Raw genomic sequence first — 18,645 nt, 5'->3', positions numbered from 1 at the left:
GCTATATGGCAGATTGTATGGTATGCTACATTAATTTTGATCTGTTTGCTGATGTTCTTGAAGGAAAGCTAAGGTCCCAGGTGAAATGCCTTTGGGACTTTATTATATCATGTATCCAGTATTCTCATCACAGATCCATTTCATATTTGTGTAACTAGCATTTCGCATTCATGAAACCTTTGTGGTTATCCTAAAATTGAATGAACATTAGGACATAGCTGCTTCTTTAATCTTGAATAAATTAAATATTCCAATGATGCAGGGGGTGGAGGAGTAGCACCTACCTTAAAAAAAATCTGAGAGGTTTAGTCATCTTTAGCAAACAGCAGTTGCCCACCTTTATCAGATCTGCCTTTCTTCATATATTAGCCTTTTCCCAGATGTCTTTAGAATGCCAAGCCACTTTTTAAGTGTGAGCTGATATCTGTACCTTTGCTGTTATTTCCTTGTGGGGGCATCTGAAAATTCCTAGCTTAAGCAAAGATTTACCAAGATCTCTGAAAGGGCCTATAATGAACTTTCTCAAACTTGTAATTGTGAATAAAGAGTGGGGTATCACCAAAGTCTTCTTGGAATATCAGTAGGGAGCTGGCCAGCTAACTGTTCCACTTCCTGGGAGATGTCCCCACATGTCTACAGAATTCCATTTTACAAATGGTGACTCTCGGGCTCAAAGTGTCTGAGTAACTTGTCAGATATAATATGGCCAGGAAGGCCTGTCTGACTCCAAAGGCTGTTCTGGTAACGGTATACCAAATGGAAGAGGTTAGAGAGAATTTGTATATTTATTGACTCCGACCTCAGACTCTTTCCTGTCTAATACATTGGCCCGTTTCTGTGTGGGAAATTTTAGTGTTCTGAAGAAAAACAGACGTTCATTTTCGATACCTTACTGTGTGGTCAACAGAAACCACATTAAAATGTGCCCTTCCTCTACCACCATCAATGATAAACATCCTCAAAAAGCTGAGGAAGAGGGGAAATGTGAGATGTTATTTATAGAACATGGGATAGTTCATGAAATTTAGCTATGCATGTTGTGAAACCTGCTTGTACATACTCTATGACAGTAAAAATTCCAAATGTTTTATTGACATAGCTGCTTAAAACAAGCAAACAAAATCCTATGTGTTGTCGTGAGGACAGACTTACCACTATCGCATTAAACTTTGTCTTCCCCAGCAGGTTAATGACGCTGTGTTTCTGAGAGTAGGCAGCTTACTGTAAAGATGGTGAAATTACGCCAAGGCCCTAGGGGTTCTTTATGAAGAGCTTTAGGGTTTTCTATGCATTCCTTTATAGACATCAATAATGTTTCCAAAACCCACTGAGGAACAAGAGCAATAACTACAAATCCAAAGGGACCCCGTGACTCTGTGTCCACCCGATGTTTTCCTCATTCACTCCTGGAAGGAGAATGTTTAATGAAGGCTCACTAACATCCTCTCAGGCAGTGGCTTTTCATATCCATCATGACACCCTGCTTCCCACCGTATTGTAGAACCAAAACATTATGTAAAAATTAGTGTTTTTAGGAAAATTGAAGAGCACTCATACAACATCATCATTTTATAGGCAATGCAACTAAGGCTTAATTGAATTGTCAAAGTCATCTGGATAGTAGCCAAGGCAGGATTCTAGTTCATTGTTCAGTTTCCAATCTAGGACTCTAGAATTCATTCACCTTCTCATGTAATTAAATGACTCATGTATTAAATACTACACAGTAGACTATTTTAAGGGGAAAAGGACATGGAAAAGCATGGTCACAATTTACTCTGGTTTTAAAGAGTTTCCACAAAATGAGTTGGAAGCTGCCTGTAACTCATGCTAAGTGGGTACCAGTAAGATAGAAGACAGTGGCTTTCTGATGTAAATGAAGTGTTTTTAACCTTCTGGTTCAAGCTTGCCTTTCAGCTTGATTCACTGTGGTGTCAGCCATAGATGGTCAAGTTTAGCAATTCTAACCCAGTTCTCTCCAATTTACAGTGCCGAGCTTTCCTTGGGGCACAGAGAAGAAAAATTTTCTTCCAAAGCCTCATTTTTATAACTAGAATCTCAGTTTTTCTGACTCTTTAAAGTGCCACAAACCAAATTGTCATGTAAGAGTTTTCTGAGTCTCCTTAATGGGGAAAAAAAAGAAATTTAGGCAAGATGTATATTTGATTAATAGGCTAAACTGATGTGCTCCTAAATTTAAAGAAACTCAGAAATTTACATATTATCTTTGTGTTAAAAATAAACCCTTTCCCACAGTATTCCAAAATAATTTCTGTTGCTTTCTGGACAAGAGTATTAATCAATGGAGGCCCTAGAACCAGATTATTCCCTAAAGTAAGTTGTATCTTAAATAAACTTCTTTATATATCTGAATCACTTGCTTTGGGAACAGTTAAGGTTACAAGAAATAGGGGAAGCACATTATAACCTCTACTTCAGTTTAGTAAGAACTGTTTATGCTACAATAATTTTTTATTACAACAGCAACCTTGAATAGGATAATAAGAGCTAACACAACATTGAAAACCAACTATGTGGGTGCTCAGTTGCATCCGACTCTTGGTGACCCCATGGACCTCCACGCTCCTCTGTCCATGGACTTTTCCAGGCAAGAAAACTGAAGCTGGTTGCCATTTCCTACTCCAGGGGATCTTCTCGACCCAGAGATTGAAGCTGCATCTCTGGCATCTCTTGCATTGGCCAGCAGGTTCTTTACCACTGTGCCACCTGGGCAGCCCTGTGCTTCAACTATACTTCAATTAAAAAAAAAAAAAAGCCACCATTTCTTGAATGCTCACTACAATTACAAGCAAATATTAACTCATTCAGCCTTGACAACAGCCAGCAGGTAGCATTATTCTATTTTACATATAAGAAAGCTTAGACACAGAGAAGTTAAGAAACTTGCCCAAGTGATAAAACTCGAATTTAAATCCAGTCCTCATTCTATTTACATGCAGCATATCTTAAATAAATTTGCCCTCAATAGATATTGCCCAGGCTTCCCAAAGATGTAATTTGAAAATTTATCAATGACAATAGAGTAATAGTATATGATGGGCATTTCAGATATTCTTTTTCTTTGTAAAAGGGATAGTTTTGGTGTATGAAATCTTTGGTCTCCATATTCACCAAGCTAAAGTCTTTTGAGATCATTAAGACATGTTTAGTCCATTTTTCCAGGTTTGTGGGATCAGGATCCTTGAGAACTCGGAATTTCCATAAGAGGCTATTTTTGAAGGATTGGCCATCTACAATCCCATTGGACACATATGATAATCCTTCCCCTTACCTCAGTAATAATTTCTCAACTCCAGACTGGGTTTCACTATGACAGTCACAGGTCCACAGTTACAATGTGTAGCAATAATTTTTCCTTCTACACAAGGGATTCTTAATCCCCTAAATCCCCTAGATTCTGCAAAGAACATGTTCTTCATTCCAGTGGGCTTTATCCTTCCATGAATTTCAGCGTGACACTGCCAGGTCATAAAAGAACCATTGGAGCGATAGAACTTAATGGCTGAGAGAAAACATAGACATCTTTTAATCCAGCACCTTTACCTTACAGATAAGGAAACTGAAGTCCGGGGAATTAACTGCCTGACAACTACTTAACAGACCTGGGAGCAGAGAGCAGATCCTTTAACTTCTGATTCCTAATACTTTTTGCCTTGCAATATACTAACACTTTGAGACCTTCATATGGACACAAAGATACTCCTTAGTAAATTCATGAAAGAATGAAATTTTAAAATTCTCCAATAGTTCACCTAACCAATGCTTTGGATGTGTTGTAATTTTTTTTCCGTTTGCAATCTCTTAACTATTTGAAATCAATGGCCACTGGCTAGAAATTCTCAGAGGCTTCATGTTATGCAAGGACTTTTATTAGAATTGAATATGATAACATAGAATTTGTCTTAATTATACAATTAACTTACCCTCCAATGTGCCTAATTTACTTCTTGGAATTAAACGTTAGTTTATTGATTGAATATTGATTGAATATTTGTATGTGCCAGTATCTTTGAGTAACAAGAGTAGCCAAAGAGTAGCTAGCTGATTTAAAGTTTTCTTACTTGCCTTTGCAGTTATATGACAAAATAAAAATTCAAAATTTTAAGATGAGATATTAAATTTGAAAATTCTATGATGAACAAATATTAAAACATGTATAGACAGTACCATGCTATAGGAGTCAAGGCTCCACACATTTCAATATTTTTTTCTAAGACATTTTTCCTCCCGAGGAAGAGATATCACACATAAAATTTTGTCCCACTAGAGATATGTATAGATTAGATTAGGATTTCTAAGTGAGTGCTGGTGGTTGTGAGTTTTTATTTTTCAGGAAGGTTAGGCATCCCACCCAATGAAAATCATTTGGAAAAAAGAGTCTGTATTTCTAAGAAAATAGAAAAGCTACACTCTCCTCTTCCCCAAGATACTATCATAAGTGCATAATACAGAAGAAAATTACCTTCTAGGTAGGGATCAGATTGTAACTGAGGTGTCTCTCTTGATAATTTCATACAGGTCAAGGAGTTAACAATTCAAAAGTAGAATCACCTACATTCGCTTTTTATATATGTAAGAAGATCCTCAATATGGAACCTCAGTATCCTGGAGGAAAATCATAAAAGAGTATAAATATAAAATATAGGCATAAACAAATATTTATTATATTAGAATATGGAATAGAACTTAATTTATAAAGTTAACTTTCAAACTCACTTCTAAATTGGTTTAGTATAAAATTTTGTCTTCACTTAAAATTTCTTGGCAGAGCTTATTAGCAAAATGATTAATTATAGTGTTACTTTCACTTCAAGTAAACCAAGCCACTGAATACTTAACATTAAACTTGCAAGCAGCACCCCCACATATGACCTATATTTACCTCTCCTACAGAAAAAGATGGAGAAAACCATTTCAGAGAACTAAATTGTTCCTAATTTGATGCTTATAATATATATAAATATATTTTCTATATAAAACTATAACAGTGATTTGAAATTTTTTCTAAATAAACAAGTTCTAAAAATCACTTGTTTTTCAAAGTGACTATCACAGTTCACGTAGGCTTGTTATGTTAATTCCATTTCTCCCCATCACCAAAGTACTCACATGGAAAGTAATACTCAGTCAATAACTTGCATATCTTGCCTACATATTACCAAATATCTATTTATTTAGTAACACCTACAGATGTGGAAAATTATTGCATTGTTTTTTCTTAATTTCAGAATTCATTCTTTTTTCATAATTTCAAAATTCATAAATTTTGAAGATACAGCAATATCTAACCCTTTGCTTTTACATGTATATAACATACACACAGAGCAACAGTAGATCAGCTTTTCTAATAAATATTAAAAAGCCAAAGTTATAGTGAAAGTTCCATGTCTTGCAAGATTCACTATAATCTAATTATGGAGGAAACAGTCTGATAATACCTGTTTACAGTAGCCTAGCCACTTGATCAGAGAAGGCAATGGCACCCCACTCCAGCACTCTTGCCTGGAAAATCTCATGGACAGAGGAGCCTGGTGGGCTGCAGTCCATGGGGTCTCTAAGAGTCGGACACGACTCAGCGACTTCACTTTCACTTTCACTTTTCACTTTTTTTTCACTTTCATACATTGGAGAAGGAAGTGGCAACCCACTCCAGTGTTCTTGCCTGGAGAATCCCAGGGACGGGGGAGCCTGGCGGGCTGCCGTCTATGGGGTCGCACAGAGTCAGACACGACTGAAGTGACTTAGCAGCAGCAGCAGCAACAGCAGCCACTTGATATCAATTACTCAGTTATTAAATATTTACTGAGGCCTTCTGGAAGGCTTTGCCCTTCCTCAAAGAGATTCAAATTAATTACAAAGACAAGAAATAAACATAAAATTTAAAGTAGCAATATTAAAACTTACGCCTATCCACATATCCATGAAAAATAAGGAACACAGGAGGTCACATGCTATAGGAGTTTAGAGGCAAGAACTCTCCTTGTGGACTTGGATGGCCTCAAAGGACCACACTAGAAATGTAGTTTTGAACTGATCTCAGTGAATGGCAGATGTGAGTCATGAAATGGCTGCTGTAATAGTTGTGCTCTAGGTACCTTAGCAAAAATAGTTTTAAAGCACTCAATCCTAAATCTGGCTATTTTCTTGTTTTCCAGAGTCATTTTTTTTAAACATGGGTGAATCTAAGAAAAAAAAAAGACATTAATTCTTAAATTAACAATGTTTATCATTATTTCTGGATTGGAACCAAAAACTTTAGAGATATATTTTCAGTTAAAAACATCATGAAAATATATACACACCCATACATACAAACCTGAGATATGATCAGAATACCCTGGTCTGTTTTCCTTAAGCCAGAATCACCAGTAATCCTTCTCTTTCTTTCTCTGAGAAATTGCATAAAAACAAATAGGAAATAAATCCACTTCTTTGCAGAGATAATGGCTCACACTTAAAACATACCCTAAAGAATCTCTCCTGAAGACTAATGTAACCAGCTCATATCTGTAAATATAAATTGCAGAGAATGGAATTCTCAAGTGAGAAATTATTTCTTTCCCGTTATCTTCCAGTTTCAGGCAGCAGCTTTATATAATGATTTGAATTGCTGAAGTCCCTATTTAGTTATTTGTAAGAACACTCTACTTTATTTCAAAAGTTAATGCATATAGCTTTGTTAGGGAACGGGCTATATATTTAATGTCCATTCAATGTTTTGGGAATCATCAATTGCTTGCTTTTGTCTGGTGTGGGAGTCATGTTGTGTTGAGTGCATCACAGCCAAGTTAAAAAGCAGATGTGTGGTTTGTGTCTTTGTCCATTTAGTTTTCTGTTTAAACCAAAGGATATTATAGCTGAATATAACAAAGCCTGATTTTTCCTGATGTATACAGATCCTCCAAAGTTTAATAGGAAATGGCCGAATATTTCTTCCCTTGAGGTTTCTAACCCAAAACAAGGTAGGAGCATGTCAAATTCCTACTGATATAAACTCCCACATGTTTAGGGGGAAAATCCCACATTCTATTTTTTCAAACACTATATAAGAGCATTATCATCAATGCCATGCCTTCGAAAGAATCATAACTCAAATATTTTTTTCTAATATGAAGTGTCCCAGAAATACTATAGCAACAAGTGTAGAAAAGATTAGATGGCACAGAAGCTATAAGACCTTTATCAAGTTTACATTGAATGCCAGCCAGTCCCAAGAGAAGTCTAGTGTTGGTTGCCCTCACAGTGAAAGTATAAATAATACCTCTTAAAAACGTTTGAGTGGCTCAGGTGTCCTTCTGCTGTCTCCCTTTTGCTTTGCTTAAGTAAACTCACTGGTAGTTTAGTTGTATTGAAGGTCAGGGAAAATAGGGAAAGGCAGTACTGCAACCCCTAAGAGACCTGTTTTTGTTTGTTTGTTTTTTTTTAAACTATGATTCCATATTGATTGACAGGAATTTGGATCGTTCTCTCCCCCCTCCCCCTCCCCTTCCCTTCTACATCCTAGTGTATTTCCTCTGTCGAGGCTTTCCCTCTTTTAATCCTGTATCAATTAATAATTTCTGTTAGGATTAAGAACAACCTGTTTTCTTTCTGTCCTTAGAGCAGTAATTATTTTCTGACTTCTCACATCATAAATAAATAAATAAAGGAAACTGAAGACAGCAGTGTGATTACACAGGAAAAAATAGAACCTTTAAAAACTGGCCAATCAAATTCATCAGATGCAGTGTAATGTTAAAATTACATTAACATCTAGCCTATAGATATATATAGACATGTACAAATAGTTCATATTAATAGAAAGTTGCCTTCTTTTGCATCCTTTCTTCTCACACACACACAAAAAGGCACATCTTTGGCTTCCACCTTCCTTCCTTATATGCAGGATGTTCCTTTTAAGCTCTAATGAACACAGATGAAAGAGGAAATGAGCAAAAGGCGGAACCAGGAAATAGCTGCTAAGCAAAACAAAATATATTAGCAATTTGTTGAGGAGTCTAATTGGAAGGGCTGCTTTTTCAGCCCTTGATCAGAGTGATGAAATCAAGACTGTCCTAGATACATACATTACTAGCAAATAGAATTATCTTAATCATCTGCTCCAAATGATTTTTTTCAAGTTTCTACATACGTATGTGGAAGAAGAAATACAGATCAAGCTCACCCCATTGGTATAACTCCATGAAGACTGTGGGGAGGTTTAGTGGCATTGCTCCTTGGCAAGTTCAATGAGAGCATCTTCAGTAAAATGTCACTCAGTATTTCCCATTGAATTTCATAGCTCAACAAATTATACAAGACAGGATCTAAGACTTCACACTTCACAGGGAGTTTTCTGCTGAACAAGATTATGCATTGTTGAGAACTTGAGTTTTGTCCTGAACAAGATATGCATTGTTCAAAACCTGAAAGAGACCCTTTTATTATTTTTGCTATATTTTCTGAGTGTCACAAGACTAAGAGCTTTCAGAAATAATCTTTAGTTAATACTAGTTGCAGTTTTTAGAATGTAGATAATGAGTTCAAATAAATTTATTTGAGAGGTGCACAGTTGAATACAGTGCTTGAACTTGAAATTTTAGCTAAAAGTGTACTTTCTGTCAGAGGTCAGTTCTGTGCAGGTGTAATTTATCTGATCAACATCTGCAGAAAGCATCAAGCTCTATCCTGTTTTTGCTGCTTTCACAAGTGACTGTTCATGAATAACTGAAAAAGAAAAGCAGGCAAATTTAAAAATTCCTGCCATTAACAAACCGGTATCATAAAAGTAACAATTGTTAGGAAAAGACTACATTTTTGAAAGACAGAGTCCAATTGACTCTGAGGCTGAGAGCCAGGTTCTGCTAAATGGTTGACCATTGTTAACTATGTTCTATGATATCTAATCAGTTCAGCAAAAGTAATCTAACTGGTTTATATGCAGATGGGCTACTGTTACACAGAGAGAAAGACATGGTGAATTGAGTTAATGATGTTACTAATTAATTCAACAACTCAACTACTATTATAACAGACAATAGAGGATCCTAATATCCATAATGTTATTGAAATAATCTGCATAACTGGATTATGTATTTAAATGGTAATTCTTTTTGCATCTGAAAATAAAGCTTCCAAACTTTATTAACAACAAAGTCAAACCATTTTCAGCCAAATACAAGCTTTCTCTGTGATTGAAATAAACTCCCAGAGGCAACAGATACAAATAGTATCTTCATTTAGGACTACTTTTCAAGTGGGTTGATGATAAGTAATTACAATTTGAACATTTCACTGTTGTTTCTAATGTGCTGTTCATTCTTTTAAACCTATCCAGTTGCTCCCAAATTAGCTTTGTCAACAGTTTCTTCTGTTCAAGTTGCAAACCACAAGAGAGGTAGGAATTCTTGGGTTCATACAGTGATTTCATGGTGTTATGTGTTGTGAAACATTGCACTGTATGAATCTGGAATATCTGTGAAGTGTACCCATCAGCTTATTGGTGAGGCATGTTGATTGATAATGATCAATGCATCAAATAGTACTGAGTACTGTCATAAGAGGAAAAAAAGCTTCACTTGGAAATTTGACTGCTGCAAATTTAAAATGCTGCAATATTTGTTTTCTGAAAGATTAATGTGTGAATCAGAATTACAACACTTTAGGTTCCTGTTTAGAACATGAATGTTAGAGCTATTAACATTGTTACTCATTTGCATTGAAAATAAGGAAACTCACAGTGAGTTTCAAGGATGCTTTTCATGAGAACAGAATGGTAGGTTCGTGTATGGTGCCCATTTGACAAATGACATACCTTGGAATTTCCACTTCCCAACATTGTTTGAACGGAATTTGAACAAATACCAGTGAAGAGCTACACTGGATTTAGCATTGATTATGACCCCAAAATAATAGTTACATTACTTCCTTCAAATGAAAGTGAGCAGAATCTCGTCTGTGACTCATGAATGGCCCATTCCAGCTGGCATCTGTCATCACATCTTCACAGACTGAAGATTTTTCAGGAAACATAAAGACTCCTGCTTTTATTTCACCATTTTCCTTTAAATGTCCTATGTGACAGGTGTCTTGTTTTCCATCCTTGACTGTTGGGTACATGTCATGTTTCTTTTGGGGGGAGGTTGTTGTTTTTGTTTTTCATAAAACATCTCTTACAAAGAAATATATTTATTAACAATATATGAATTTGATTTGACCCACTTGGTGAAAATGATAATAATAGCTTCCCTATTCCTTACTGAAAAGAGTCAAATCACTTTCCAGATGTTAATCAACTTGAACGGGTCCTGCTGCGGCATATACAGTAAAGGAGAAAGCTGGTCAGAAGACGGGAAAGGGAAACGGACAGGATTTAAACCATGTCTTAACCTTTCCTCACGATGTGCTTTTACACAGCAAACGCGGACAGTGCCCTTTAGAGGGGAATCCAGATGGATTTGAAATTTGGAGAACTAAGTTCTTCAGGAACAGAGCAGCCACAGGTTGATAGGTTGTCAAGCCTGTTTGGGCATGTGTGCATAGCATACTGCAGTCATTGACACCCAAGTGATGTCGCTCCTTGCCTGCGATAGGCAGACCCACAGAGAAACCAAGGAGGTGAAGGAGAAAGGAACCATTAGAACTTTTACAGAACCCTTCTCTTTTCTGTCATGTCAGAGACTGCATATGCAAGAGGCCTCTTGACCTGAAATTTGACCCTGCATTATTGAATCTCTAGTTTCTTGGGCGTCACAGCACTAATGAGATCTGAACACATCTCCACAGACAAGAAGAAGCCACGTAGTGAATTAGAGCTATCAGAGGATAATCCACACTGTTATCAAATAATATATATGGAAGGGCTTCAAAAGTTACATAAGGTTGCAAGACAGGTTTGGGGGTGAGGTAGGAACCAGGAAAATGCTGCAGCCACTTTATTCCCTTGCCTGGGGGTAGCCCCTGGAGGCTTGGTGACTCTGCTAATGTAGTGAAGGGAAAACGCTTCTTAAGAATTATAATTCTTTCACCTTCTGTTTATCTAAAGTCTTCTCCATATCCTCTCTTTTTGAGTGACTAAAATTAATTTTCACCAGCTCTGACTTTGAATAAGCTTTCCTCACTTGGCCCCGAAATTAATGGGGGCAGGAGGAGAACCGGACGACAGAGGATGAGATGGCTGGATGGCATCACCGACTCAATGAACATGAGTTTGAGTGAACTCCGGGAGTTGGTGATGGACAGGGAGGCCTGGTGTGCTGTGATTCATGGGGTCGCAAAGAGTCGGACACGACTGAGCGACTGAACTGAATGACTGACTGATGCCACATTCAGAGTACATTATCTTACATTCTGTGATGTATCTTGTATTACAGTACGTAGGTAAAATAATAATGGAATTGGAGGAAACATGGGGAATAGTAAGAAAGAAGAGACCAAGACATTTAACCCTCCTCCCAGTCTTAATATTCTTTTTCTTTCATTCTTTCTCTCTAACCTTTTTTCTGTAACTCCTACCTACCGAGGCCTTCCCCAGCCAATTCCAGTCAGAAAGTCTTTAAACCTTAGAAGAGATTTGGTTCTCTCCTAATCTTTGACAACTTTGAACTCTCCTTCTACTGAAACACTGCTAGCTTTTATTGCTCTTAACTAGCCAGTTCTTAGGGCTTCCTGGATGGCTTAGCAGTAAAGAATCCACCTGTAATGCAGGAGTTGCAGAAAATGCAGGTTCGGTCCTTTGGTCAGGAAGAGCCCATGGAGCAGGGCATGGCAACCCACTCCAGTATTCTTGCCTGAAGAATCCCATGCACAGAGAAACCTGGGGGCAGTCCATGAGGTCACAAAGAGTCAGACATGACTGAAACAACTTATAACACATGCATCAGCCAGTTCTTAAGTAACATATCGTCGTAACTGCCTTATATGATGTCATGTATGTCAGATGAAGGGTTTTGCTCCCCCGGGGGACTCTCGGTTGTCACAGCTTGGCAGTTGCCATTGCCTCTAGTGGGTAGAGGTCAGGAATGCTTCGGAATAACCTACCTTTAGGAAAACCAAGAATGATTTGCCCCAGATGTCAGTAGTGCTAAGGTTGAGAAACTCAGCGCCATATTCTTCAGGCCTGGGCCTCATTCTTGTTGTCCCCTGGTATAAGATGTTCTCGATCAAAATGCATTGCTATGCCACACTACGCAAATGTTTTAGCTTTAACAGTAGTCAAAACATACCTGAAAAATAAAATAGAGTCTACAGTGTGATTTGAGATTGAAAAGCTGTGTAAAACCATAGGAATTTTTTGAGAATTTCCTTTTTCCTATTGAAATTGATCTGTATAGACATATAGTCAACTCTCAGCTAAAATATTTACTAACTCAGTTACAGCTTGATATATGACTGCTGTTTTTCTGAACTCTTTAATATGTGGAATATAGCCAGACTCTTATGGTTTTTGAAATGAATTTAAGCATAACCTTCCTCTGTGTCTTCCTCTGTAAAAGAAGATGCCTCAGGATCCTCACTGATTCACTAACTCATTGATTCATTCATTCAACATATTTTGAGTACTTAGTATATGCTCGGCGATGTGTTGAATTCTGTTTACATCTGTGAACAAAATGGACACACTCTGCATGCATGTATTTACATTCAAAATATAAGGGAGAAATTTTTAACATAATTTTCAGATACTCTAAATACTCCAAAAATTTAAATAGGAGAGGGCAATTAATGCGTTTGGGTCAGGGACTGTTATTTCAGATAGAGTAGTCACAGAATTTTCTCTGAACAGAGACCTAAAAACAAAGTGAAGCAGCAATTCACAGGGAAGTCTAGGGGAGGAATAGGCCAGACAGGTGACAGCAAGTGCAAAGGCCCTGGGGAAGTGCTTGGCATGTTTGCAGAGCAACACGGAGGCGTTGTACAGTGAGCGAGGAGGAGTGTGACAGTAGTGAATCCCTGGGAAGCCAGGGGCCATATCAATTGGGAATAAATGAACTGAAATTCTGCCTTTTATTCTGAATTAGGCAGGAAGTCATTAGGATTATGGGCAAAGGGATGTCATGACCTAATCTAAGTTTGGAGAGAGTTACTTTGACTACCGTGTGGGGGAGACCATCACACGGATGGAAACCAGGAAAGCAGTTTGAGAACAACAGCAGTAATCCAAGTACTAAGGATGAGATGGTGAGATGTAGAATGTATTTTAAAAGAGTAGTCACGAGGATCTGCTGATTGGTTGGTCATGGTGGGGAGAGGAAGGGAATGAGAAAAAGATTGATGTCAAGAACAACTCCAGGAATTTTGATCAAACCAGTTGGTGGAATGGAGTTGTCATTTATCGAAATATAGGGCTGGCTGCTTATGTAAGTAGCAGATTTGGGAAGGATAACCCATGAGCTCAGTTTTGAACATGTTAAAATTGAGATATCTATTAAATGTCTAAGTGGAGCCATTAAGAAGGCAGTTGCATATATCAGTTTGGATAAAGTCTCACCAACTAGCTGGGAAGTTGGTCTAGGCTGAAAATAACTATTTTGGAAAAGTCAGGTAGCACAGTGGTGAAGAATCTGCATGCCAATGCAGGAGAAGCTGGTTCGATCCCTGGGTCAGAAAGATCCTCTGGAGTAGGATATGACAACCCGCTCCAGTGTTCTTACCTGGAAAATACCATGAACAGAGGAGCCTGGAGAGCTACAGTCCATGGGGTCACAAAGAGTCAGACAGGACTGAGCAACTCAGCATGCACACACACACACACAGAGAATATTGATGCTTTATAAAGTTATGAGGCTGGGTAAAAAACCCTAGCTCTGGGTTAGCCTAAAGAACAAATAGGTACAAGGCTTGAGCCCTCAGACATTTGAGAAGATATAAGAAAATGCAGAAGAGGCGGAAAAGCAGTGATAGGTGGGGAAGGAAATGAACCAACAGAGAATGGTGTCCCAGAAGCCCCCTGATTCGGAAAGGGTTGCCAGAAAGCTCTGAGGGCCCTATTGAAGTTTATGGTCATGAAGTTAAAGTGAGACTTGTTTTGAAATAGTTGGAAAGAGGCCCAGCCACATTTAGCTGCTGGGGTATAGACATTGAGAAGTAGAGGATTGGATTTAACCAGGATCAGATTTTCCCAGGAGTCTGTAATTGAGGGTGGGAATTTGGTGATGAGGGAGATAAGACTACATAAAACGAAGTGATTATAAGGATGGGCCATGTACTCTATACTTTGTAAAAAAAAAAAAAGGGAAAGGATGAAATGGTGGGTAAGTGAATTAGAGGACCAACGATTTATGGACTATTAATATCATCCCTTCTGGATCTTAATAAGATTGCGCAGCTCTAACTGTATCATTAATGATCATTCATGGATTCTGTGCCTGTGTGAAAAGACTAGTTCCTAAAGAATGGGAAATTAACAGAAAACTGAAAAGTAATATAGAAGTTTAATAATTACATTTGAAATGTCTTGAATTTATACAGTGCTCTGGTGTTTTTAAAATCCCTTTCAAATATCTTTTTCTCATTTTGCATTCTCAAATATACCATGGCCAGAGAAGACAGATTAATCAAAGTCTCAGAAGAACCTTAGAAGTTTTAAAGGAATAAAGTTACCATTTCCTTGTTTCTTAGATTCTAAAGATATTTAAAATATCCACGTATCTTCTGAAACAGGCTTATAATATTGAGTGTTTAGCTATGTGCGGTTTTGTATATAAATTATTTCTATAATTTATATTATTTAAATCTCCTGTCAAAATTGATAAATCGGTTTTCAAATGAGACCCAGAAACAAATAGTTAATGTCATATAAATGTATATTGTTTATTGCATTCAAAGAATAGTAGGTAACAGTGAGTTTCTAACATGGATTGGGTCTTTATTGAACTTGAATGTCTACAGACGTGTGTTTTTTTTGTGGATAAAGCTTTGTCAGGTGAAGCCCAGCATGTAGTGTTGGCTGCTGGGCAGATCTTACCCAGAAAGGAACCGTGTTATGGAACTTTTCCAGCCCTGTTCTCGCCTATTCCCCCATGTCATGTCTTCACACACTCTATTCTTCTCACCGGAAATGCTCATTTCCTCCTTCTTTTAAAAAAAAATACACCTTACCTGCCCTCATAGAAGATTCAATTTTAAGTTAGTTTTTCCTAATTTTCCTCATTAAATGAATTTCTCCTTATATCACTTTGTGTATCTGTGTGTTGTTGAGTGTGTGTGTGTGTGTGTGTGTGTGTTTTAGCACATCCTCTTGTTTTCTAGTTATCTGAGCACATTTGTCTTACCTTAAACAAGCATCTTGACAACAAGAACTTAACTTCTGTGTGGTTCTGAAAAGTTCCTAGGATGAATTTATGTCCAAAAAAGGTTCTCTTGAAAAAAATCTGGATTAATTGCATTAGGTGCATGGAATACTAACCTAGGGCAGGGTTGAGTGAAGAGAAAAAACCACTTAGGGGCATCTTCTAGAGAGGGAGAGCCTGAGGCCTTGCGTGCCCACTCCTCAGGAAATCCAGGCAGCTCTGAAGAAGTCCTTGGGAAGCAATTAGATCTGAGATGTGGGTCTCCTCCCTGAAACTACTACTCTGGGCTGGCTCCAGGCCAGAAAGATTCTCCCTGTTCCAAACCCTCAACTAAGGAAAGTTGGAGAAGCCCTTCGGGTTTCTGAAGGAGTCAGAAATGCCAGCCTAAACTAGGCTGAACTCAGGGAGATATAATGTGTGGGGGTGAAATGTTTGTCTTCTAAGAGAATTTAATTTGCTGATACGTAATTTTATTATTTTTCTTGTTGATGTTATTATTATTAATTTGGCATGACTTAGACTATTTGCAGGATTATCTTACCCCACCTCCCATATGGCCTCCTTCCAGAACTCTCCTCTCTCTGGTTCCTACGAATCCGCACCCCCACTCTGCATCCCCAGTACACCAGCATACAGTGACAAAGCTGGCCTGCAGTAAACACACGGTCTTGCCTTCAGGAACCTCCCGTTCTTCTTGCCTTTCTCTTAAGCATCTGGGGTCTCCAAGGTGCTAACCCTATTCCTGAGTATCTCCCAGTCTTCACTGTTTCCAATGTCCTCCTCTGCTTCTATCCAAATTTGATTTCATTCTGTTGGGACCTTGCCCTCAACTCTGCTGTAATAACTGGCTGTCATATAAATGAATCCATACCATTCTGATGAGTGGCAGATGTTAATTTAAAATAAAAATCCAATCACCCTTCTTCCTTATTCATTTTGATGACACTCATTTTTACTCTGGTCATTAAATGCAGTGCTTTCAAAATTTTATTCTGGGGCAAAAGAGTAATTCAGCACTTTACATTGTACCTAACACATAGACCAACTGAATAAATTATTTATTGCATGAATGAATGGGCTCAAATAGTGACTTTTTGGCTTGCTGGTGGGATAAAATAAAAGCCAGACATTATTGAGAGGGGTATTTTTAGACAAGGTTTTGTAGTTTCATAGTTGACCTTCCTTATAATTGTCAGCTAGGCCTACCCCCATATTTTGAGAAGACAAAACAGATTTCCCACCAAGTTACTTCTCACACTTTCTTTCTATCTGATTTAATAACTACTGCACCAGTAGAGGCTTTTTTTTTTTTTTCTTTTTAAAGGGTTGAATTAGATTAATAACTTGCTTTGGTTGAGATACAAGAGAGAGACAATTGAGTCACTGTCCACCCTTCCCCACAACTCCTTGTCTAATTACCACCATCACCCCTAACCCTCCAACACTTTGGGAAGACAAAGGGAAATCTAAGGGTACAGCAGCTGCCTGACTCTTATTTTGGAGTAGACTTAGCTTAAAACTTGCAAGAAAAGGAAATCTTAAGCACACTCTTTTCATACCAATAATCTCCCTGTTTTTTATATTCTCTCTCACACATAAGCAAACATGCAGATTTGGCCTGATGAAAGGATTACAAAAAGCCATATTCTCTTCTTACCAATTGGAAGAAACAAAAATAAACAATTGTTTAATTGTCTAGACTCGTATTAAATTTGCCATGATTTCTTCTATGAAACTCTGACTGAGTTACTATCTTGACACGAATGATAGTAAGGCTCTAAACAAAGGAGTCGTGAGTGATGGCAGACTCAGACCTTAGATGCTGACAGTCTTTCCTCCTCCTTTTTTAAGACTGCAAATATGAAGAGAAAATGAAGGAAGTGATGCAAAGACAGTGAAGTTTTTAATGTGCAAAAATTAGACTTTTGCATCAATGGAAACAAGTTTTCCCAAATTTTAAAAGGTGTACACCTGCAAATGCTTCTGTTCATATTGTCTGCCAAGAATTAACACCCTCGGATCATGTTCTGAATGTCCAACCTTTCTCTCCTGCTTGAAACAGATGCTACTTCCATGCCAGTCACAACCACCTGTGGTCACCATGTGTCATGTGGAATCACATACATGTAATGCCATTCCGCCATCTTTTCTCCACTTCTCATTTTATCTGAGCATGTAGTGTGCCGATACTCTGCAACTGTATACACTCTGTATACATTTCTGTTCTTCCTTGCAAGATTGTGAATGCTTCGGCCACTCCAATCGATGCAGTTATATCGATCTGCTAAACACAGTCATTTGCGTGAGCTGTAAACACAACACTAGAGGGCAGCACTGTGAGTTATGCAGGCTGGGCTACTTCAGAAACGCTTCTGCACAGCTGGACGATGAGAATGTGTGCATAGGTCAGTTCCATTGTAATTTCAGCTGTTGTTCTGTGCCTTTCAAGCGATGGGGAGCTATTTAAGATGGAGAGGCTGGTGATTTGCACCACAACTGAGCCAGAATGAACTTTCTTAATGGAGAAAACCTCCTTGTGGTGGACTTGAAATTCACTTGTGCTGGTTGAAATCATAGTTGGGGGATGTATTTTGAATCCTTTCTTTATTGCTGCTTTAAAGATGATGAGCTGAAAAATCATGTTTAAGAGGTAGAGAATTTTCTTTTTATTTGTCTTCTTGTTTTTGCATGAAATCTTAAAACCTGGTCATTTCAACCTGATCTTAAAGTCTTAAAGTTGTACATTCTGCTTTTAAAATGTAAACTCATTATAAGATTTTTAATTATAGATATGGGAAACTAAGACACAAGCTTTTGTAAATAATTGGTAATCAACAAATATTGATTTAAAATACTGCCATTTTGGAATTGAAAGCCACTAGGAATTGGTAATGTAGAAGTTTACTTGACTTTTCCATCCATAGTAATGAAATTCCATTTATTGAATTTTCCTATAGCCCAAAAGGAGAAGCAATTTTTCAAAACTGCTCAAGGCAATTAATTCTTTCAGTTTCCAAAGTTCATGAGCCCTGGAAAAACAGGGCCACAGGGTTCCCTTGAGCATTCCTTCCACCCTGTATGACTACTGATCATGTCAACACCAGAGAATCAGGTGCCTTTCCCATACAAAAAAGCTTCTACCTTTTACATTGAGGAACCTATCTTTAAGAAAGGGTGCTGATGGAAAAATAAGAAATAAGAAATGGAATTTCACTTTATGATGTACTTTGGAGAAATGCATATATTCGAAATGGTGAAGGGTAGATACGTATCTATTACCAGACAATAGGTTATATATAGGCAACCAATGTTAAAAGTAGATTTTTTTCACATAGAGAGTAGATAGAATACACAA

At 37.7% G+C, this 18,645-nt stretch overlaps 1 protein-coding gene across 8 annotated transcripts in view; it reads left to right on the top strand.

Annotated features, from left to right (window-relative positions):
• NTNG1 (netrin G1) overlaps positions 1-18,645 on the top strand; it is a 370,195-nt gene that overhangs the window by 293,546 nt on the left and 58,004 nt on the right. For 4 of the 8 annotated variants that reach the window (XM_061411010.1, XM_061411009.1, XM_061411011.1 and 1 more), the window contains exon 6: positions 17,528-17,695. The exons of 2 other annotated variants lie outside the window; for them this stretch is intronic. In XM_061411010.1, coding sequence (XP_061266994.1) covers positions 17,528-17,695 — 168 coding nt within the window. Of the gene's footprint in view, positions 1-6,917; positions 6,984-9,337; positions 9,398-17,527; positions 17,696-18,645 lie in introns of all 8 variants that reach the window. 2 more of the 8 variants (XM_061411014.1, XM_061411015.1) reach the window with 2 other exon arrangements.

This window comes from Bos javanicus, chromosome 3 (assembly GCF_032452875.1).
Source record: "Bos javanicus breed banteng chromosome 3, ARS-OSU_banteng_1.0, whole genome shotgun sequence".
Lineage (NCBI taxonomy): Eukaryota > Metazoa > Chordata > Mammalia > Artiodactyla > Bovidae > Bos > Bos javanicus.
This window is presented reverse-complemented; position numbering and strand designations above follow the sequence as displayed.